Raw genomic sequence first — 23,994 nt, 5'->3', positions numbered from 1 at the left:
GTTTGAGGGGAGGGCACTGGTTAAGCTAAGCCTGGTAAAGTAGGCAGAGGCCAGACCGAGGAGGGCCTTGTAGGCCATATTAAACTTTTCCTAAGAATGGGAAGCCCTTGAATGGCTTACAAACCAGATCAAGTCACTCCTTTGTTTATATGATAAAAATTTCACTCTGGCCACAGTGTGGAGAATGCATAATTTGGAAAGGAGAAGAGAAGATGTCGGGAAGCTCTCTCTCCAAGCAAAAATGATTTAGTAGCTTGGAGAAGATGGAGTAAGAAAGAAATTCAGGGGCTTGATTTTGTTAACCTTTAATTCAACCAGTATTTACTGAGTGGCTTCTCTGTGTTGTGAACGTATCTGGGGAGGAAGAACGAAGAGTCAAGGATAATTCCCAGGTTTCTGGTATGTAAATTGTGGTGCTGCTTCTCAAAGTGAAATGAGAGGAAGTCTTGTATCTTACTCAGGCCCTAAGAACCCAACTGTGATAGGAGCCTTGGAGCAGGAGCCATTGTCATCCATGTAAATAAAGTTTGATTTCTAAAAGGTCTAGACTTAATCTGATGAATTAGTCATTCTCTCTTGTATACCTGTGGTGATGACTAGCTCAAAGGAAAGACCCGTGTCCTTTTGCTGGTTGGTATTTTCTATGGAACCAGGTGTACTTCATTAGAAAATGATTTATTCAGCGTTTAATCAATAAGCATTGTGATAATTACAAGAAACTGAAGTAGTTTTACTGTGTGAAAAATGCGAGTCTATAAAATTTTAAATTATTAGGATATAGAAGCAATTTAAGCTTCTTAATTTTATCAACCCTTACAAATTAATCTTTATTTGAAGCAGCCAAAATGTGTTGCGTCCTTAACTACTCTGTGCCAAGTATTATGCTGTTTATATGGGTTGTCTCTTTAATCTTCTGGAGTAAATATTTTCTCATAGATGAGAAAACATACTTAGAGCAGTTAATTTACTCAGTCACAGGATAGTACATGATGGAGCCTAGATCAAGTCCCAAGTCTGATTCCAAAACCTAGACTTCAAGTAGGTTTTTTAACCCCTGTGAGCCAGTTTCATCTGTAAAATGAAGTGATAAGATTGTCATTTAGATGAAGTAACTAACACAGGGGGCCTGGAACAGAGTAAGTCCTTGATACCAGTTCTTTTTTACTTTCTTTTGCTGGTTGGACAATGAACTTAAAAGAAAGGCCGAAGGTTCTGTCTCTTTACTGTTAACTTTTGATTAGGTTGTAAGCATATAATATATTTGGAGGAGAATTCCTGTAGGCAGGTACAAGGAGCTGCTTGTTTTCTTTTAGCCTGGAGGTGGCAGTGGTAAATTTTCATGAGTGAAGCTTATGAACCCTTTATAGGCAGTGGGTATTTTTTCAGAGCCTGTGATATAAGCTTCTTACTATTGCTGGTAATGATCCTACATTCTGGGTTGTTTTATACCAGGCTTTCTTCGAGAGTCACCCAGCTCCTTCAGCTGAGCGTACCATCCAGCAGTGTTGTGAAAATATCCTGCTGAATGCTGCTTGGCTAAAGCGTGATGCTGAGAGCATCCACCAGTACCTCCTTCAGCGAAAGGCCTCACCACCCACAGCATGAACCCGGAGCATGCCGCCACTGCGGTTCTGCTGCTTCATGCAGGGATAAGGTGGAGCGACCGAACAGCTGATTCATATGCCAAGAATTTGGAGTCTTCTTTCAAGCCAGTGGGGGTTGGACATTGAATGTAGTTAACTGGTTCCTGCTCACACTCCAGAATTAAATTCTATTGAAAAAGGAAAATCAGCAATTCAGCAAAAAAAATAAAAAATAAAAAAAATGTAAATATGATAGTAATAAAATAGAGCATAACGAAACTGTGAAACTTCCTGAAGCCTTGTCAGTGGTTAAAAGTATTTAACACTCTCCTGTTAATGACAGATGTTCTGTTTTTATAACCTACCAAAAGGAAACTAGAGGCTTCTGGGTAAAGAGGATTTTTGTGAAATGGGTTCTACAAGCAGCCTACAAACCAAGGGTAGTGTCCATTGCTGGGGATGTTAAACATGAAAGGCTGATAGCTGGTATACATAGAGTCTGTGCATAATTTCAAGTGGGTTTTTTTTTTTTTTTTTTTGGCATGGGGACTGATCAGGAAGATATATTTTCCTGCATAACTCAATCTGAACCAAGGATTGTAGTTTTCCTCCTTGCTTTCCCTTCTGTGTGACCCCTTGGCAAAAAAAAAAAAAAAAAAAAAAAAAAAAGGTTAAAAAAAAAACCTATCCTGGTCTGGGTTTTTTCCTCCCCTAGTTCCATCCCCAACCCACCACCCCGGTGTCCTTCTTAGAGATAAAGAAATAATAAGGAAACATCTTTTATAGCCACATTAAATAAGAGAAACTGATATACATTATTTTTTTCTTTCTTTTTTAAGATGACTTTTAAGAACCCTGAAATGCATATAGGTGAGACAATAGAAATGAAAGGTTTTCATCCAGGCCTTTCTGAAGGAGTTACTCTGCTGAAAATGGTCTTAGTTGTCTGACAGGCCAACTGTTGAATCTCTTTATGACAGTATCAACACTGGCTTCTTCTGGTTCATTTTGGGCATGTAAGAAGTCATTGGTAACTGCTGCAGGGCCTATATATTAGTGGTAACTGGTTTTAAAAACAACAAAGACTATAAGCCTGTGTGTGCCACTCTGCTTCCACAGTGTATCCTACTAACAAGCCTCACCAACCTAATCCAGTACATTTTAAGTCTAAATCTCATTCCTTTCCTCTTTCCCTACCTTTTTTCTTTTCTTTTTCTTAAAAAAAAATATTTTTGTGTGTTATTAACAGGAATTCATATTTGGTGTGGCTTAACTGTATTTCAGAAGGTCATCAGATTGTGAGACTGCTTCCTTGAAACATTTTTGTGCTATTGTTTTAAAAAAAATAATTAAAAAACAGTTGGCGTTAATAAAAATGTCAATGTGAAATTGATGTCCTGATATCCTTTATTCTCTCTGATAAGCAACTAAAACCTTTCCTATCATTCAGTAGGATTATGAGAAGTTTTACTACCATAGGATTTTTCTGAGTCTAAGAAAATCCAGTTGCTGAATTCCTAATGAAGAGTACCTAACCAGAAAAATCTTAAGATTCCTCCTAAATTAGTTCTGGGTTAACTCAAAAGTCTCTTATAGTCAGCATTCAGGAGTCAACTTGAGCCTGCCAGTTCCCATTTATTGAGGCTTCCTTTTATCTAGGCATGTGCCACCGGCAAAGCAGGGGCATCAAAAAGACTGAAAGAAATTCTGCTTTAATTAAAGAACTCACAGTCAAATTCTGGAAAGAAGTTATTTTAGTTTCAGCATACATGCAAGTTTTGTGTATACTGGTTTAGCAGTTTGAATATGTTGGGGAAGAGGTTGCGCTAGGTATCTTCCGCTTCCTCTTTAGAACTACTTTTCATCCTGCTCTGCGTCCCAGGAGGTATTGACCCCCATGGACTGCATTAACAGGCTCCTTTGCCCTCTGACTTCAGGTTGTGTTGATCCAATTAGTAACACCCTCAGAAGATCAAAAGGCTGAGGAATGGATATTTAGAAGCTAGGGTGTTTATTCCCCTGGCTTCTAAATTGCCAGGTCACATAGGTTGTCTGAGTCCCTCTACGAAGGACTGCGACTCCTATCAGGCAGCCTCTCTAGCTTCTAGCTCCTTCTCTTTGGCCCTTCAGATCTAGGGATAGAAAGGACCACTCATTTACTAGCTCTGGATAACTCCATTATTCCCTGTTGGTTTCTCTGAACTCTGCCCATGTCTTTGTAAACAGTCCCTTTATTAAACCTTTCTCAAATTACCCAGTTTTAGTGTATTCTGTTTTCTACTAATATCTTGATTGATCTGGGCACCACAGTCCTGATGCTTTGTGTCTCTAGAGGTCTTAGTCCGACATTTTGCATGTCAGATATTTTTGTTTTGTTTGGCCACACCACAAGGCTTGCAGGATCTTAGTTCCCCGACCAGGGATTGAACCTGCACCCTGGGCAATGAAAGTGCATTAACCACTGGACCGGCGGGGAATTCCCTGTCAGATGTTTTAATTTGTTTTCCAAATAGCTCCCTATCCTAGGTAGTATACTCATCTTACAGACGAGAAAGCAGGCACCGAAAAATTAGGCAAAGTAGTTAAACAGCAAATAACTCTCAGTACTAGTGATCAACGCAAGCTTGCCAGTCTGCAAAAACCTGTGTTCTCCCAGCTAACTGTTAGGTCTCCACAATTAGAAGAACATACAGTCACACTGGACCCAGGCAATAGCTTTAAAGATATTCAGTCATTGTCCTTTTCCCTAATATTCTTCGGTTAAAATTTTTAGTGGAAATCAGAAGGTTGGAAAGAAAGATGAATGTGTTATTTCCTTACAGAGAATGTTATTTTATATTTTATTAATGGGAAGCAGTAAAGCCTTTTGGGACAGTGGGCAGTTGTGGGTGAATTCTTATCTTGCATTTTCTAAGGATGAATTTCAGGAAGCAAGGAACCCCTTTGAAAAGAATATCTCTGTAGTGTGCAATTTGGGGGGGTAGGAGGGGTTTTATAGCTTTAAATCAAGTTTTCAACTCTATTATCCAAATGAGTCCTGGACTTGGAGCCACATTTGTAGGGTTAGTAATTTTTTTCTCAGCAAGAAAATAAAAAGCTTTGGGTAATAAATTTATAATTTTGAATCTATACTTATGGCATCATTTTTTTTATAAATTTATTTTTATTTTTGGCTGCATTGGGTCTTCATTGCTGCGCATGGGCTTTCTCTAGTTGCAGCGAGCGGAGGCTACTCTTCGTTGCGGTGCGCAGGCTTCTCATTGTGGTGGCTTCTCTTGTTGCAGAGCACAGGCTCTAGGCACACGGGCTTCAGTAGTTGTGGCTTGCAGGCTCTAGAGTGCAGGCTCAGTCATTGTGGTGCATGGGCTTAGTTGCTCCGCAGCATGTGGGATCTTCCCAGACCAGAACTCGTGTCTCCTGCATTGGCAGGCGGATTCTTAACCACTGCACCACCAGGGAAGCCCTACAGCATCATTTTTGACTGAATAATAAAATCAGCTGATGAGAGTTTAATCTCTTCTTACTAAATACTAGTTTTAGGATCTCAGAGTTGTTGTTTTTAATACGACTCTCTTTTGTGGTCATGGAAAATACCCACCCAAGATGGACCATGCCTTCTTGTACCAACCCGAGTGCAAGCAAAGTGGTTAAGGTGTTTGGTTTCCAATGCAAGACTGAGACAGGAGACCCTGAGGTTAATGAAACATTGGGCCAAACAACTGCTTTCCCTAGGAACCCAAATCAGGTTGCTCTAACAGTACGATTGATGGCAAACTGTGATAGATGGCAGTGTCAGGAAAGTCAATCGGGTTCTTATGGCATTTGTAAAGAACTCTGTTCCTCTGATTTAGTTGCTGATATCTGGCAGCTGTAGCTTTCACTACTGAACTTCTGGTCCGACGCTGGGGTGGAATTAGCAAGAGAAGGAACGTAGCTTACTATCATAATCTGTGCTTTCTCAGGAAGCTGCCAGCAGCTGCCAGCAGACATGTTATACACCAATTAAAATGACAACCAAGAAAGAAATAAAAATTAAATCTTGCCATGGTTTGGCTGATCATACCAGTATGGTCCTCTGAGACATCCGCCTCCTCTCACCCCAAAACAACCTTAACTTTTATCATAAATTTGACAAACTGTACAGGTATATTACATTACACTGCAATTTTAATCCACTCTAATTTATTAGGGGATTGATTATCTACCTTGTATAATATATACTAGTCTTATGGATGTACTCTTAATGCTTATTAGACTGACAAAGAAATTAAGAAAACAGTATACTGAATGGCTGATGGTTTAATGGGAGAAGTCTCAAGACAACGTAGAATACAAGATAATGGAGGAGAGGTGAAAAGAAACAGCTTATAAGAAAAAAATACAAAACATTTAAAATATTTGAGATGAATGAGGATGGGTGAGATGATTGTTGCTTTTCTAATAGGTCAGTTCCTTCGTCTATCAATGGAGCAGTTAAACTCAGGAGAATGTGAAGGGGTGTGGTAGGATGAAGTTAATGCTGTGGCCTTTACAAGTGTAAAGAAGTGTCTCCTCTATTCTTGTAACAATCCTAGAGTACATAGACTCTACTGGATAGACAGCATAACAGAACATGGCTTATAGAAGATCTCTTGGCTACCAAATCTGGTCTCTCCCTGCCCCTGCTGACAATCTTATTTCCTGTAAATGGAAAGTTGTAGACCTGTGTGTCCAAATGCAGTAGCCACTAGCCACATGCACTATTTAAGTTTAAATTAAATAAAAAATAAGTTCCTAAGCTGCGCTAGCCACATTTCAAGTGCCCAGTAGCCACCCATGGCTAGTGGCTACCATATTGGGCAGCACAGATATAGGTCATATCCATCACCAAAGAAAGTTCTATTTGAACTGTTCTATATCTAGTATGTGCAAGTGTATTTTTTGTGTATGGTAGAAAATAATTAGAGTCTGTGGCTTTTCTTTACCAACCTCATTGTAACAATTTGCTATTCATCTGAGAATACTGTATCCACTTAAAATTTTAATTCTGTTCACAAAATGTAATACAGATCCATTTTCCAAATTTTGAAGGGAAAAAAAAAAAACCCTAGAAAGTGACTATCCCTTCTTATAAACCCACCTCCCAAAGACAATCATGATTAATAGATAAGTTTGGGGCATATTCTTCCAGCTATGTTTTTGTTGTTGTTGTTGTTTTGCGGTGCGCAGGCCTCTCACAGTTGTGGCCTCTCCCTCTCCCATTGCGGAGCACAGGCTCCGGACGCGCAGGCTCAGTGCCCATGGCTCACGGGCCCAGCCGCTCGCGGCATGTGGGATCCTCCCAGACCGGGGCACGAATCCGCGTCCCCTGCATCGGCAGGCGGACTCTCAACTACTGCGCCACCAGGGAAGCCCTCTTCCAGCTATGTTTTTATACTTTATGCACTTAATTATTTTTGGTAACAAAGACAGGCTGTGCCCCTTTTGCCTATTCCCCTTTGTAACCAGTGCCACACATCTTCAGTCTTTGCCTTGTGACGCCAAGTGTGCCAGGCTCAGACCTGCGACCCCTGATGTCATGCTTTAAGTCATGGAGCTCATCACCGAAGATGACTTGAGAACAAAGTAACATATGGCAAATGCATACCTTGAGAGCATTTCTTCCTTGTTTAGATTCTTTGGTTCACGACTGTTTTCCAGCCTGACTGCCTGACACTAAGTGCCAGTTTTGCGGAGTGCACATATTTGAGGAATGTGGCTTTAAGCTCTCAGGCTCAGTTAGTTTAAGCCGTTCATGTAATGAATTCGTTCAATGTTCTTTCCTTACTGGAGACGTGAACTGCACTATATTTGGAACTACCATTTGCAACCTTATACGCCACTGCCTGGGTATTTAGCCACAAGTTTTGATCACCGTGAACTGGACTGAGGAAGTTATATGGTGACAGATTTCATAAAGACTGTGCTGAGGAGAGATGTAGCTGGCTTGAAAACCTTCAGGGACTTCAGCTTGCTGCAGCTGTTGAAATGAGGCCATGCGCTCCTCCCACTGGACCCTGCTTACCTGCTTAATGCCTGCCTCGCCAGCTTGAGCGACTGTATTACTTCCACTCCTAGGCTTGCACCATTAATTTGGTAACTATACCTCACTGCTTCCAACAAGTAAAACAAATGTGCCATCCAACTATAAATGACCCAGGTGTGCACCAAACCAAGACCTGAGATGCAAATAGTCAGAATAGCTTTCGTTTTTTATTTTTTAAAAATAATCCTTTATTTTAAAAAAATTTTAATAGATTTTATTAATTTATTTATGGCTGCGTTAGGTCTTCGTTGCTGCACGCGGGCTTTCTCTAGTTGCGGCGAGCGGGGTCGGGGGTGGGGGGGCTACTCTTTGTTGTGGTGCGTGGGCTTCTAACTGCAGTGGCTTCTCTAGAGCTGTGCGGGTTTCAGTAGTTGTGACTCGCGGGCTCTAGAGCGCAGGCTCAGTAGCTGTGGTGCACAGGCTTAGTCGCTCTGCGGCATGTGGGATCTTCCTGGACCAGGGCTCAAACCCGTGTCCCCTGCATTGGCAGGTGGATTCTTAACCACTGCGCCACCAGGGAAGCCATGAATAGCTCTTAATGTCCCTGTCATCTGTGATCCACCCTTGACTGCTCCAAAAGGATGCTGGGCAAAGGTTCTCATTGGTATGTGAGCATCACAGAAACAACAGAAGAGGTGAGAACAGCACCAGCTTTTTCTAGTCATTAATAAAGAATACAGTGTCGCTGTGTTCTAACCTTACAACCTGCTATTGGATGTGGGAGGTGTGCATTTTGGTCACTCATCAAAGGATGTTGGTTATTGAAATATCAGAAGAAGCCTGTCAGAAAAGCCCCACAGCACTGGACTTGAAGGCAAGGTTTTGATGCATTAGTTCCATGGCAATGGAATCCAGATAGCAGACTCATTACAAAAACTTTCAGAATGAAAGTATATTATACGAGGCACTGAGACTATAGAATCAATTAAGGCAGATTTGGTTTCTGCCTCATGGAGCTTACAGTCCAGCAGGAACAAGAATTATTGAATGAGTAACGTGAAGTGTGATGAGTCTTTGGAATGGGAAGTGCCGGGGGGTGTAAGAGGATATTACTGGGGAGTCCAACATAGCCTCAATGTTCAGGAAAGGCTCCCGTGAAGAAATGGTGTTAAACTGAGACCCAAAAGATGAGTAGTTGCTAGCCAGGCAAAGAGGACAGGGAAAAGTGTCCTATGTGGGAGAAACGGCACATGCAACACAAGGCCTATGGCTGGAGAGAACCTGACCTACTTAAGGAACTCAAAAGAAACCCAGAATAGCTGGAACAAAGAGAGGTCTTGGGAAGGTAGTGAAAGAGGGATCTGGAGAGGTAGGCAAGGCCCAGACTAGGGAGGGACTTAGGTCACGTTGAAGATTCTAAACTTTAGCTAAATGACAATGGGAAACCATCAGTTTCCTTACCTGTAAAGTGAGAAATAATAATCTCAGAGTTACCAGGAAACAAAATGAGAAGAATGCAAGTGGAAGGTCTTGTAAGTTATAAAGCATGATAGGAATATTACTAACATTATGATAGTAGTAGTAGTAATAAGCAGTGCTGCTTTCTTAAGTAACAGAGGTAACAGTTCAAATCTCCTAAGAGGGAATATGAAATTTTTTTTTTTTCTTTCTGACCGTGCCATGCAGCTTGCAGGATCTTAGTTCCCGGACCAGGGATCAAACCCGTGCCCCCTCCAGTGGAAGTGAGGAGTCTTAACTACTGGACCGCCAGGGAAGTCCCTGAAATAGTCTATAACATATAAAACTCTGACTGAAAGGAACTGATGGAAAGGTCAGAAGTTTATTGCAGTTGAAACTTCCAGTGTGAGGTTCATGAAGCCAGGCACGAGCTGAGCTGTTTGGAGCAGGGTCATGCCATTTATGGCCACATGTATGTCTCAACTCCGCACTGACTCTTCAATGCCACTTCCAGGAAAGATCAGTGTTCTGCCTCCTTCTCAAACCCACCAGAGCACAACGGCTGACACATTCTTTCCCCTTCACTTCTTCCAGCCACAGCTGGGGCCCAGCATCTCCTAGGTCAGCTTTTATAGAAGCTGTTCCCAAAACATTACACTCTTCTGAGCTCTTCACGGCAAGATAATTATCCCAGTTAGCACCTGCATTACATTTTAGGAGAAATTCACCTTTCCAAATCTGTGATGTTTTATTCTACAGCGGTTCTGTGAAGTAGGCACAAATGAATCTCACAGAAATGATGCGAAATTGGGGGCCCTCCCCTCCTGTCTGACCGGCACAGATATGCTACCAGGAGAACTTAATGGTTCATTTTAGGCCATTTCCTCTATGCCTGCAGCACATTAAACTTTACCCAAGGACAGAAGGGCAGAGCTTGTGCAGGTGCAGGCATTTGATTTAGGCGCCATTAACCTCTTCCCAGCCCTGGCCAAACAAACCAGACACAATTCTTCCCCAGAGCTCACTACCTACCATAAATGCTCCACAGTACCACACACCAGAGGTTGCAAACTTGTATTTTGTCTTTGATTTACACAATGCCTTTTAAATCTTTTTGAAAATTTAAATGCCAGCTTTAAAAAATCATGGTATTTCACACAGAAATCCAGATTTCCAGCTTTTCTTTTTTTAAAAAAAATTTTATTGGAGTATAGTTGACTTACAATGTTGTGTTAGTTTCAGGTGTATCTAGTTTTTCTTGAAAAATCGTAAGATCTGACATCAATGTCTGGAGCTGAGTACAGACTTATGACCAGCACACTCTACCACAGTCCCCTCTGACTAGATCCTTTATGAAGGTCCCATGACAGGCCCAGAATATCTGAGTTTGTGTACCCACCCCTGTACAGACCACGTACCATGAATACCGAATCCCTCCTTTGTGACCCTTTCATATGCACAGGGCTTACTCTGTTTGAATGCAACTTTGGGAATGCTCTGGAGACCTTTATGTAGATGAGAAAAAGCCTTGGCCACTCCAGTCCATCTCTGGTGGATCTTAATTATTTGCAGCTATTTCCCGAGGGTAAAGGTAAAAAGCTTTATTCTATCAAACTTCTCATAGGCCACTCCTTTCTGCTGTCTCCTCTGTTCCATTCTGACCCCTTTGTTCATTCATTAGAAATTCAGAACTTTTTTTTTTTTTAATACTTATGAAGGTGCTGGGACAGTGGCCTCAAATCATTTTTGGAATGAGATGGAGAACTTAAAAGATGCATTACTGGGGCTTCCCTGGTGGCGCAGTGGTTGAGAATCTGCCTGCCAATGCAGGGGACACGGGTTCGAGCCCTGGTCTGGGAAGATCCCACATGCCGCGGAGCAACTAGGCCCGTGAGCCACAACTACTGAGCCTGCGCGTCTGGAGCCTGTGCTCCGCAACAAGAGAGGCCGCGACAGAGGCCTGTGCACCGAGATGAAGAGTGGCACCCGCTCGCCGCAACTAGAGAAAGCCCTCGCACAGAAACGAAGACCAAACACAGCTGAAAATAAATAAATAATTAATTAATTTAAAAAAAAAATGCATTACTGGAATCCCACTTCCAAGTATATATCCAAAAGGACTGAAAGCAATATCTCAAAGAGATACATGTATACCCATGCTCAGAGCAGCATTATTCGTAATAGCTAAAAGGTGGAAGCAACCTAAGTGTCCGTTGATGGAAGAACGGATCAACAAAATGTGCTACAATGTAATACTGTTCAGCCTTAAGGGAGGAAATGTATCAACCTCGAGGACATATGCTAAGTGAAACGAGCCAATCACAAAGAGACACATACTGTGTGATTCCACTTACAGAAGGTATCTAGAGCACTCAAATTCATAGACAGAAAGTAGAATGGTGGTTGCCAGGGGCAGGGGTGAGGGGAAAGTAGAGAGTTGTTCAATGGATATAAAGTTTCAGTTTTGCAAGATGAGTAAGTTCTAGAGATCTGTTACACAACCATGTGACTAAACACTACTGAACTATACACTTAAAAATGGTTGATGGTAATTTTTTTTAACCAGTTTTTTAAAAAGTATTTTAATGTGTCACTGGGTGTCAGGAGACCTGAGTTCTGCTAGAGGCTCCAATGCTGACTTGTGCGACCTTCGGCAAGGCACTCTCTGGAACTCAGGTCGTCGTCTGCAAAATGGGACAGTAGAAGAGAGAATACTGAAAACACCAACCTCAGTATGGGGCAGACGGATGTGACAGTGTGTGTGAGCAACGGAAGGCTCTGCAAGTATTAGATGTGGTCATCAACTCAAACTGTGGTCTCTTGTGGTGACTTAAAATTAGATTAAAAAAAAAAAAATCGAAGGTCTGTGTCAAGTGCCAGAACCTTACAGACAAGAGCCTGCCCTCAAACTGCTCACTAGTGGAAAAAAACTAGAAAAAAATTTACAATATAATGTGTCACACGTCAGCCTAACATATGCCAGATTCAAATACATAGCACTTAACTTCCCTATTGAATGGGATGAAGGCTGGGTATACACTACATGTTGTTTGGGTAAATCAAAAGTCTCAAATTAGTTAGAACACAAGTTTAAAGCTTGATAATCTTTTCAAGGTGTTTAGTCTAAAAAAGAAAAAAAATATGTGTGTGTATTGCTTAGACTCATTTTTTACTGATATTTTAATTCAACAATTAACTTAATCTATTAATATATTAATTTACTAATTGAATTTAATTAACTTAACTCCCATTTAAAGAAAAGAAGCCCTGGGTAGTTGGAACAAAGAGCACTCCTGCTGGCTGGAATGCAGTCTACAAAGGAAAGCCCACAAGTGCTGGGGTTGGTGGAGATCAACATCCATACTCTGTTGACACAATTACGCCTCCAATAACTATTATCCACAGCCAAGCTAGTCTACTATGATTAAGCTTTGTTTCTTTCTCAGTTTTTTAAAACATTTTTTTCCTGGAGTTAATCATTAATTCAAAACAAAAATTTTTTTTTTTGGCTTAGTTTTCCATGTCCCTATAATGAATTTATTCTCCACCATCACCAGAAGTGTAAATTTTTCCTCTATTCATTCCATCTGATTTCTTGGAGACGTCCCTTCTGTCCTCCTGCCCCAGTCCTGATTACTCTCAAAGGCCTGCAGCCAGGTTATGTCACCCTGGGATTTCCTTTCATCATCATCTTGAAGATTCTCTTCATTTCTCACCTCTGTTGAATATCCTGTTTCCAGGATCACGTCTTCCTGTTTCTTGATTTATTCTTGTTTTGGTGTACCACATCCTCCAGACGTTTCCTAAGAAAGGGTACATGGGTAGGAAGTAAAATTTTTTAAGATTTCACGCATCTGAAAATATGCTTACTTTACTGAATTCACAATTTGTCTAATTCATAAAGTTAGAGGTCATAAATAATTCGAAAGCATTCCTCCACCATCTTCCAGCATGGCTGATGGGAAGCATGGTACCATTCTGACGGCTGTTCCTTTGAACGTTAACTTTTTCTCTCAGAATTTTTTAGTAACCTTCCTCTATTTACTCAATGACCTGAAATTTCTGATTTTTTTCCCGTCCATTATGTTGGGCACTCAGTGGGCTTCTCATTCTGGAGATGTACGCCATTTAGTTTTGACTTGATTTCTTGAATTATTCCTTCAATGCTGCTTTCCCTCCACTTTTCTCTATTTCTCTGTAACTCCTCTTAGTTGAATGTTAATCCTCCTGGGCTACTTCTAGCTGTTAAAAATCTTTTCATGCCAATTTTCCAGGTTATTTTTTGGAGGAGGGCCAGGCTGCGCAGCCTGTGGAATCTTAGTTTCCCAACCAGGGATCGAACCCAGGCCCTTGGCAGTGAAAGTGCAGTCCTAACCACTGGACCGCCAGGGAATTCCCCAGCGTTTTTTTTAAAAACAGGATATTTTCTCAACTTTATCTTCCAACCCTTTGATTGAAGTTATTGGTTATCATATCAAGATCTGTTTTATTCTTTTAATATACATACCCTTCTGTTCTTATTTCTTGGATGTAACATCTCCATATCTAAGAATATTTATCATCCTTTTATAAATTTATTTTTATTTATTTACTTTGGCTGTGCTGGGTCTTCGCTGTGGCACATGGGCTTTTCATTATGGTGTGTGGGCTAAGCTGCGGTATCTGGGATCTTAGTTCCCCGACCAGGGATCGAACCCGGGCCCCCTGCATTGGGAATGTGGAGTCTTAGCCACTGGACCACCAGGGAAGTACCTATCTTTTTTTTTTTTTTTAATATTTATTTTTGGCTGCACCGGGTCTTAGTTGCAGCATGCAAACTCTTAGCTGTGGCATGCATGTGGGATCTAGTTCCCTGACCAGGGACTGAACCCGGGCCCCCTGCATTGGGAGCTCAGAGTCTTAGCCACTGGACCACCAGGGAAGTCCCCTATCATCTTTTAAAGTTATACTTTGTTTTGTTCTGGTCTCTGTGCTGTTTCTGTATCCTCTAAGTTCCTTTGTTCTTGTTTGTTTGTTTGGTCTTTGTCTTTCATGTTAGAGATTTTCTTCAACTACCTGGTAATCTCTGACAGTCCATTCATGTTTAAGACTGAGGCACTAAAGTTTTCTGGAAGCTCTGTGTTCTGAGACAGGGCTTTGCAGTTGGGCATTACTATAGTGAGTTGACTTTCACTTGGGACGCTCAGCTCTTAGTGGGTTGAATAGCGTCCCCCCCAAAAGATATATCCACATCCTAATCCCCATAATCTGTGAATGTGACCTTATTTGGAAAAAGGGTCTTTGCAAATGTAACTAAGTTAAGGATTTTGAGATAAGACCACCCTGGATTATCTGGGTGGACCCCAAACCCAATAACAAGTGTCTATAAGAGATAACACAGAGGAGAGACAGAGAGAAGAGGAGAAAGTTATGTGAAGATGGAGGCAGATTGGAGTGATGCTGCTACATGCCAAGGAACACCTGGAGCCACCAGAAGCTGGAAAAGGCAAAGAAATGCTCCCTAGAGCCTCCAGAAGGGACACAGCCCTGCTGACATGTTTTCAGACTTGATTGATTTCAGACTTTTGACTTCCAGAACTGAGAGAGAATAAATTTATTTTGTTTTAAGCTACCAAGATTTTGGTAATTTGTTATAACAGCCCTAGGAGACTAATACAGTGTCTATAGGTATTTCTTCTTGAGCTGGTCAGTTTTCCCAAAGGATCCTCCAATCTACTGACTGTAGGGTAATATCCTGGCTAGGAGAATCTTAGGGCCAAGTGTGACAAGGGGGCCAGGTCGCACCATCTGTTATGTAGGCTTGTTTCAGCTATGCTTAGCATCCCAGAGTTCAGATTCTTTCTAGATTAGATTAACCTTTCTTTCTTTTTTTTTTTAAATAAATTTATTTATTTCTGGCTACACTGGGTCTTCATTTATGCACGTGGGCTTTCTCTAGTTGTGGCGAGCAGGGGCTACTCTTTGTTGTGGTGCACGGGCTTCTCATTGCGGTGGCTTCTCTTGTTGTGGAGCACCGGCTCTAGGTATGAGGGCTTCAGTAGTTGTGGCACGCGGCCTCAGTAGTTGTGTTGCATGGGCTTAATTGCTCTGCGGCATGTGGGATCTTCCTGGACCAGGGCTCGAACCTGTGTCCTCTGCATTGGTGGATTCTTAACCACTGCGCCACCAGGGAAGTCCCTAGATTAACCTTTCAACAAGGTGTATTAATCGTGTTTTAAAAAACTTTCTGTATTTGACATCTTGGGGCTTTGCTAGCCCTGGACAGACTGGCCCTCCCAACACTAGCCAATTCTTAGAGATAGTAAACCATTCTCCTGCCAGTGCACCTTTTATATATAAACAACCGATCCAAAACCCTTACTCCAACCACCTACTTTATCAGGCTCTCACAATTAGAGTCACTATTCCTCTGCCCTCATCACCCCAGGGCCAGATACCAGACAACTAGAGATAGTCCCTGTGCCCCAGTGTCCACTGAAATTATTAAACTAGCCAATCCTAAGCCTGCTTACCCAGCTTCACCTGTTCCTTCCTGTGGAAACCAAAATAAAGGCTGTGGCCAAGTTGTATATCCATACAATGGAATACAACAAAAAGGAATGAACTATTGCTATGTGCAACAATGCTGATGAATCTCAAAAAAAAAAAAAAAACACTGAGCAAAAGAAGCTAGGCACAAAAGAGTATATGCTGCATGATTTATTTATAGAATTCTTTTTTTTTTAAATTTTTTGCCCATGCCGAGCGGCATGTGGGATCTTAGTTCCCTGACCAGGGATCAAACTTGTGCCCCCTGCGTTGGAAGCATGGAGTCTTAACTACTGGACCACCAGGGAAGTCCCTAGAATCCTTTAAAAATGCAAAAGAAAGATGGCAGAAAGCAGACTGTGGTTGTAAGATGGAGGGTTGACTGCAAAGGGGCATAAGCTGTGGTACTGGTAAACTGGTTCTAAAAAAAATTTTTTTTTTTTTTTTTTGTGGTACGCGGGCCTCTCACTGTTGTGGCCTCTCCCGTTGCGGAGCACAGGCTACGGACACGCAGGCTCAGCGGCCATGGCTCACGGGCCTAGCCGCTCCGCGGCATGTGGGATCTTCCCAGACCGGGGCACGAACCCATGTCCCCTGCATCGGCAGGCGGACTCTCAACCACTGCGCCACCAGGGAAGCCCCCATACTAATTTTTAACACAACCTGACAATGAGTTGAACCAATTTAAAATTCTTGAAAGTACATTTTGGGGGGGGGGGTGACAAAAATGTTACATAATAATACTTCAATTTTCATTTAAAATTGAACTACGTTGAGAAGTATGCCAATATTTCAGTGGTGGATATAATTTGGGATTACAGGTGATTTCTGCTTAACTCTTCATGCTTTTCAAACTTCTCCAGTGAGAAGCATGTATTACTTTGATAATTAGAAAAAGAACAAAGGAAGAAAATAAAGGAGGATTGAATAAATGAAAGGAGAAAACGGCTGAGGGTGTTTGGTCTGTCTCCAGACTCTGTGACAAACACAGAACCAGGCCGGGGTAAGACTAGACAATCTGCTCCACTTCCTTCACATCTCTTGGAGGCCCTCCTAACTCAGGATCCAGGAAGCTTTTATCTCTATATTCTTGCCTTTTTTCTTCTTCTTCTTCCTTCTCTCTATGTCCCCAGTACTGAGTCCCTTTCTGCTTTGGGGTGGGGGGGATACAATGTTTTAAAAAACCACCTATTGGGACTTCCCTGGCAGTCCGGTGGTTAAGACTCCGCGCTTCCAATGCAGGGGGCAAGGATTCGATCCCGTGTCGGGTAACTAAGATCCCACATACCATGCAGCATGCCCCCGGTACCCCAGCCAAAATAAAATCACCTATTTTCAGATAATGGTTTATAGAGGCTTGGTTGTGCCAGGTGCTGCAGGGCCCTTGCCCTTGAGCTTGCAAATCATTCTCCAGACTTTCTCCCTACTCCTTTCCCTTGATTTTTAAAAACTAATTTTTTAAATATATTTTTTGATCAAAAAAGTAATACTTGTTCGCTGAAGAAAACTTGGAACACACAGAGAAGAATAAAAAATGAATATAGGGCTTCCCTGGTGGCACAGTGGTTGGGGGTCCGCCTGCCGGTGCGGGGGGTGCGGGTTCGTGCCCCGGTCCAGGGGGATCCCACGTGCCGTGGAGCAGCTGGGCCCGTGAGCCGTGGCCGCTGGGCCTGCGCGTCCGGAGCCTGTGCTCCGCGACAGGACGGGCCGCGGCAGCGAGAGGCCCGCGTACAGCAAAAAAAAAAAAATAATAATAATATAAAAATCATCTGTAATCCTACCACCCAGAGACAGCCATTATTAACATTTGGTTTATACATTCCCAGTCTTTTCCCTATTCATGAATACACAGGTATAATACATGCTTCCCTTCTTTGAACCAAACAGGACATCTATGTGCAATCTGCAAAACTTTTTGAGGTATACCATACAGTCAGTGCAAAAAATGCATGACTCTTAGGTGTACCTCTTGATGAATTTTCCACATAAATACCTACAATATTTTAACTTATTTTCTGTACTTCACAATCTACTATGAACATCTCCCACACGATTAAATTATCTTCTACAGCATAATTTTTTTTTTTTTGCAGTACGCGGGCCTCTCACTGCTGTGGCCTCTCCTGCCGTGGAGCACAGGCTCCGGACGTACAGGCTTCAGCGGCCATGGCTCACGGGCCTAGCCGCTCCGCGGCATGTGGGATCTTCCCAGACCCGGGCACGAACCCATGTCCCCTGCATCGGCAGGCGGACTCTCAACCACTGCGCCACCAGGGAAGCCCTACTGCATAATTTTTAATGGCTAACTACAATTATAGTAGTCCATCATACTAATGTATTGTAACTTATTTAACCAATCCATCACTGTTAGGTATTTGGATTGTTTTCAGTTGTTAACCACTGCAGTAGTTTCCTGTCACTACTGTAACAAATTACTACAATCTTAGTGCTTTGAGCAACACAAATTTATTCTCTTACAGTTCTGAAAGAAGTCTAAAATGGGTCAGCAGAACTGTGTTCCTTCTGGAAGCCCTAAGGCAGAATCTGTTCCTTGCCTCTTCCAGCTTCCAGAGGCTGCCAACATTCCCTGGCTCATGGCTCCACATCACTCAGGCTTTTACCTCTTGTCATCACATCTCCTTTTCTGACTCTTATCCTCCTGTCTCCTTCTAAGGACCTTTGTGACTACACTGGATCCACCCAGACAATCCAGGATAATCTCCCCATCGCAAAATCCTTAATTTAACCACAGCTGCAAAGTCCCTTTTGCCAGGTAAAGTAACATATTCTTGGGTTCCAGGGATTAGCACATGGACATCTTTTGGGGAACATTATTCAGACCACCATAGCTATGAACAGTCCACTCTCCCACTTCTTTTTCTACCTCTGCTCTTCCTTCTTTTCTCCCTCTCACTTTTAGTGCCTACTAGTTTGTAACCCCATTTCCAGTTCCAAAATCTTTTCCTTTTCTTTCTCTCTTTATAGAATGTTAAGACATAATTTATCCTTGGGAGCTCAGTGACTGTTTCTGATCTATTGACTTCTAACTTCTTCTTTCCCAAGCACCAGCCTTTCTCCCAAATCCCAATCAAGAATGTACAGTTTCTGGGAATTCCCTGGTGGTCCACTGGTTAGGACCCAGAGCTTCCACTGCCGGGGGCCCGGGTTCAATCCCTGGTCAGGGAACTAAGATCCGTTAAGCTGGACGGCCCAGCCAAAAAAAAAAAAAAAAAAAGTACAGTTTCCCTTGATTGTCCCCTTATGACATGAAAGACTAAACGTTTCTAAAACTGGCACACGACCCCTCCCCTAACCTCTACCCCACCTTCCTGCACCAACTCAGCTCCTACACATGATCTTGTTTTTAAAATGATTACTCTCAAAAATACTCAAGGCTGGAGACCTAGGACTCACCTTTCATTCTTCTATCTCCTTTGTCTCTAATCAGCCGCTAAATCCAATCAATTATTTTGTGACTTAGCATTCCTCTAATATTCACCTAATATCTTGGCTGTTGCTAGAGTGTGTAATCAGAGGATTTTCTCCCCATCCAAACCATACTGGTTGTATGGGGGTGGATTATCCTCTCCTCCAGGAAGCCCTCTTTGACTGCCCCTTCCTGGGATACCATCTCCCCCTTCTAGAGAAAAAACCCATAATTAAGTGTCCACTATGTGCTCAGCTTTTCAACCATCTTAAAATTTAATCTTTAAAGTATGGTTTTAATGTTTACAAATGAGGAAACTGAGAAGCTAAGTAACTTATGCAAAGTAACAGAGCTAGTAGATGGCAGAACTTGAACCCCAGCCTGACCAACTACAATGCCAAGCTTTTTGCCTCTATTCCACATGACCTCCCTGGAGTTAATGCCCATGGTTTAAAACTTGCCTGTTCATTAAAATCACCTGGCAGAGGGACTTCCCTGGCGGTCCAGTGGTTAAGACTTCACCTTCCAGTGCAGGGGGTGTGGGTTTGATCCCTGGTCGGAGAGCTAAGATCCCACGTGCCTTGTGACCAAAAACCCAAAACATAAAACAGAAGCAATATTGTAACAAATTCAATAAAGACTTTAAAAATGGTCCACATCAAAAAAAAAAAAAAAACCAAACCCTTAAATAAATAAATAAATAAAATCACCTGGGGGACTGATTCTGAAGCCCCACACCAGAGCTACTAAGATTCTCTGAAGGTGGAGCCCAAAAATCTATTTTTAAAAATTTCTATACTCATCATATGACATATTTTATTATTTATTACTAATTAGTATGCTTAAAATACATGCTTTATTCCACCAACTAGGGGAGGAAGTACTGTCCTATTCATCTTTGTGACCCATCCAGTGCCTTTATAGAACAGGCACTCAAAAATATCTGTTGGTTATTTAAATGCTAAATAAACTATGAGGTATACTGTGAGCTACACTGTAGTAAGAGTTCAGAGGATAATAACAATAATAACAGCTAGCACTTACTGAACCCCCATCATATGCCAGGCCCTCACTGTTCTAAGAAATTTACATGTATTAACTTCTTAGGACTTTGCAATAATCCTACAAGGCAAGATCAGGACACAATTTGCAGGGCCCCTTGTTCAAAAATTATTAAGAATTTCAACATGGTGACAGCAGAGCATTAAACCAAGTGAGGGGCCAGCATTTCTAAGCACCTGTGTGACTGTATAGGTCTCACACCTATAAGCCAACCCTGGCTAAAACTATTATCTCCATTTTACAGATGAGGAAACTGAGACACAAAGATATCAAATAAGCATTCCCAGTATCACACTGTTAGTAAGAGAAGATATAAATGTGCACTACCTTAGTTGTAGAAGGCTTCATTGCAAACTCTATATTTACAAAGTTCTCCAGTCCTTCAAGGTTCAGCTCAAAACCCCCTTGTCTACTAAGTACTCTCACAAGTCAGGAAAAAAATCTCTCCTCCTCCTCTGATATTTTAGCTCCATGACAGCATTTGGTTTGAAACTTTCTTATGGACTTTATCACATCCCCATGTTATACCTGACATAACCTGGGAGGTGGGGGGTACATCTAATAAATTCATGTAGTTGAATGAATGAACAAAGAAACAAACTTGTGCATGACCTGAAGACTGGGAGAGATGAGGAGGGAACCTAGGCAGGGGACAGGCCTAGGCAGGGGACAGGATAGTGCTGAGCACTTATGCAGGATGAAATTATATGACCGGCTTGATTGGACCAATGGTACACATGGGCCCTAGTGTGGATAACACTGGAAAAGACGGTGAGGTTAAGTTTTACAAAGCTAGACCATCACTTCTCACGGGACATAAGGACGAGTTGCATGTACCCCTCTGAGGTCAGCCAGCTTTGCTCAGGAGGAAAAGGCATCAGGTCATAGAGTGATTGCTTCTCCTCTCGCAGCCAGTCTCCTCACACATAAGCACCATGGGTTAGTGGGGGGACTGAGCTGGAGAATGCCATCTGATCTCATCCATTCACCAATTCATTGTTTAACAGATACTGGTTAACAACTCCCGTCATAAGACACTTGCACCGAGCACTTTCCCAACTCCCATTCATGCTCAGATCACCCAATGGTATGGCAGAGATTCTCCCATTTCACAAGACTAAGACGTTAAGTAACTTGCTCAGGATCAGACAGCAAGAAGTGGCAGAGTAAGACTGAAATCCACTTTCTCTCTTTAATTTCAGAATTTGTTCATTGGACATGAATATTCCTGTTATAGAGAATAGCATATCAAAACCCATGGACTCCATACACAGCTCAAGAAATACAACCTGAAGCCCCTGTGTACCTCTCCACATTCACTAAACCACATGGCCTCCAATTCCTCCTACTTGGGAAACACTGCAAATGGCATCACCATCCGGAAATCTAGCAGGCACCAGTGACACCTCCCTCTCCTTCCAATCAATTACCAAGTTCAATACCTATCTCTATTTCCACTATTCCTTCTACCTTTCTCCTTTCTACAAGTATCAGCTCATATCTGGATTATTGCAATGGCCTCCTAACTGGTTTCCTTGCATCTGCTCCTCTCTTTCCAGTCTTAATCTTCACATTGCAACCAAAGACCTTTTTAAAACCTTTGAGTAGCTGCCCTCTGGTCTTAGGATATAGACAAAAGCATTGGCATGTGAGGCTCTCACATGGTCTTTCCCTTACTCAACACTCTAGCTTTGTCTCAATCCCTTGTTCCCTGTATTTTGGGTGTGCCGGCTTTCTTGCAGTTTCTTATAATCTCTGAGCTCCCTCCCACCACAGGGCCTTTGCACATGTTTGTTCTTCCCTTCTCCACCTGAATTAACTCTTCCTTTCTCAAGTACGCTTTCCCTGAGCCTCCTGGCTGGGTCATTCTTTGGTATCTCTCACTTTTACAACTTTACATCTGTTTGTGAGATTAATTGATTAAAGTCTTTCTTCCCTAATAGGCCAAGGGCCAAGAACCACTTGCTTCGTACAAAATACATGCTAAATAGATAATAGCCAATGTATATACAACATATACAAGATGCCAGGCAGTGTTAGCTCTTAACATGTATCAACTCACTAAGACCTCCTAAAAGTTGTGTATGAGGCAGGTACAATTATTAGCCCCACTTTACATAAAGCAAAGAAAATCACACAAGCTTAGAAGTGACAGAGTTGGGTTATGAACTCAGGCAGTCAGTTTCTGGAATCTGAGTGCTAAGCACTCACATTATCGCGCCCAGTAGCATCTGCTGAATGCATGACAGTGTTGGCTGTTTTTGATAGGGACTACAAAGCACCTATCTTAGCTCAACTAAAAAATCATTTCAGTTGGCTGTGGTAAGGACCTTATGTTTGACTGGAACTTTGCTGCAAAACATTTATCTTCCCAGCATTTTATTCCAGCTACTTTAAAAATCCATTTCCCCTCACTGGTAGTATCATGACTGATGTTGAGCTGATAAAAGGACAGGAGAAACTTGGCTTGGAGTGAAACAGAACTGCGGATCATTTGTAGTATGGGTAATACTCATAAAGACAATACAAAGATTTTGATGGACGTCATCCCAATCTTCATTGATTCCTAATAAAGTTACACACACAGGGCAGTTCTTCATCAGCTGGTAGATGAAGCAAAAGGCTGAGATTAAAAGGACTGCTAAGCCACAGGAAATCAAATAGTCACAGGATGGGTAAGGAACGGTGTCCCCACACTTCCAGCTTTAGAACTCCAGATATTTCTGGCAGAGAAAGATCTCGTCTTCCTTTAAGGAATAAAGGTAGCTGGCCAACCTTTCCTAATTCTTTTTCTGTGTGTGCGCTGCGTGGCTTATGGAATATCAGTTCCCCAGCCAGGGGTTGAACCCAGGCCACGGCAGTGAAAGCACGGAATCCTAACCACTAGACCACCAGGAAACTTCCTAACTCTTGGTTGGAACTTCTCAACAAGGACAGAGTTGCTCTTAGGTTTTCCCAGTATGGCTAGAGTAGGGCAATTTTTCCACAAGCTGAAGCTATATGGCAAAGAGCTCTGTAAGCTAGCTGCATCCAATTAACCCTAGATCAATATGGTGAAAATGTAACAATTCTGGAAATTCTTCACCTGGAGCCCCTGTACCAATGTAAGGGGAAGTCAAGAAACTTTTCGCACATTTTCTTTATGTTCATTTTGCTAAGAAAATCTTTCATTAGTTTCTTTGAGGGCTTACAACTAAAAAGGCTAAGAACCACGATTCTTTATGCCTGTACACACATTCTTTCTGGTTCACGGTTGCGCCTTTATAAAAGTGCCACGTTCGCAAGATGAAACATTTCTATTCTTTCAAGTACCTAATAGCTATGAATGGGAGTGTAAGAGAAATCCAACTGTCCAAACCACATAAGTTAGACCTTATAACAGCACAGGCGTCAAATTATAAATAGGTCTAAAGTAACTGTATTAGCATTCACCTCCTTGGAGGAGATGCATGTAAGGCCAAGAGCAGTCAGGAGCGCTTGAGTCCAGTCCCAGTAAGGCCACTAACCGGCTGAGTAACCTTGGACAAGGTGCATACCCTCTCTCGGCTTCAGTTTCCACATCTGCAAATTGGAAGTTGAACCGCATGGTCTTCAAGGTCCTTCCCAGCCGAAAACCTGGTACCAAGTAGGCCTAGCCATTAAAGCAGCTTCCTGTCGGCGCGGGGCAGGGTTTTAACGGTCCCCCCCTCCCCCGCTCGAGCCCGCGAAACCCTCTTCAACACGCCCCTCGGAGTGACTGCGCTTTCCCAACCGCAGCCCGGACACGGCTCCGCCCCTTCCCGGGGGCGTCCCGTCGTGCACTGCGCCGGGCTTCTAAAGCGGTGGGTCACCTCCCGCCTTTCCGAGGCCCCGACCCCAAACTCCTCTCCCCAGTTTTTTAGGGTGCCCTATCCTATCAACGTCTAGTATCCCAGCCAATCAAGCAGGCCCGG

The 23,994-nt window shown here is 42.4% G+C and overlaps 1 protein-coding gene and 1 long non-coding RNA gene across 7 annotated transcripts in view; one reads left to right on the top strand and one right to left on the bottom strand.

Moving 5' to 3' along the window:
- Positions 1-2,972, top strand: part of NPEPPS (aminopeptidase puromycin sensitive) — a 97,341-nt gene extending 94,369 nt beyond the window's left edge. For both annotated transcript variants that reach the window (XM_067717012.1, XM_067717013.1), the window contains one exon: positions 1,453-2,972. In XM_067717012.1, the coding sequence (XP_067573113.1) occupies positions 1,453-1,605 (153 nt within the window). In that variant the 3' untranslated portion in view covers positions 1,606-2,972. The remainder of the gene's footprint in view (positions 1-1,452) is intronic.
- A 3,618-nt stretch (positions 2,973-6,590) lies between these two features.
- On the bottom strand, positions 6,591-23,988 carry LOC137212893 (uncharacterized). Of its 5 annotated transcripts, none has more exons than XR_010937686.1 (4): positions 23,495-23,988; positions 19,479-19,580; positions 12,762-12,848; positions 6,591-11,729 (listed from the first exon to the last, which is right to left on the bottom strand). It is a non-coding gene; the product is annotated as an uncharacterized lncRNA (long non-coding RNA). The 5 variants fall into 5 exon arrangements; XR_010937684.1 differs by having other exon boundaries at positions 19,462-19,580; positions 23,495-23,987; XR_010937685.1 differs by having other exon boundaries at positions 23,599-23,975.
- Between the last annotated feature and the right edge of the window lie 6 nt (positions 23,989-23,994).

This window comes from Pseudorca crassidens, chromosome 19 (genome assembly GCF_039906515.1).
Source record: "Pseudorca crassidens isolate mPseCra1 chromosome 19, mPseCra1.hap1, whole genome shotgun sequence".
Taxonomy (NCBI): domain Eukaryota; kingdom Metazoa; phylum Chordata; class Mammalia; order Artiodactyla; family Delphinidae; genus Pseudorca; species Pseudorca crassidens.
The sequence above is the reverse complement of the archived record's forward strand: the minus strand, read 5'-3'. Positions and strand labels throughout refer to the sequence as shown.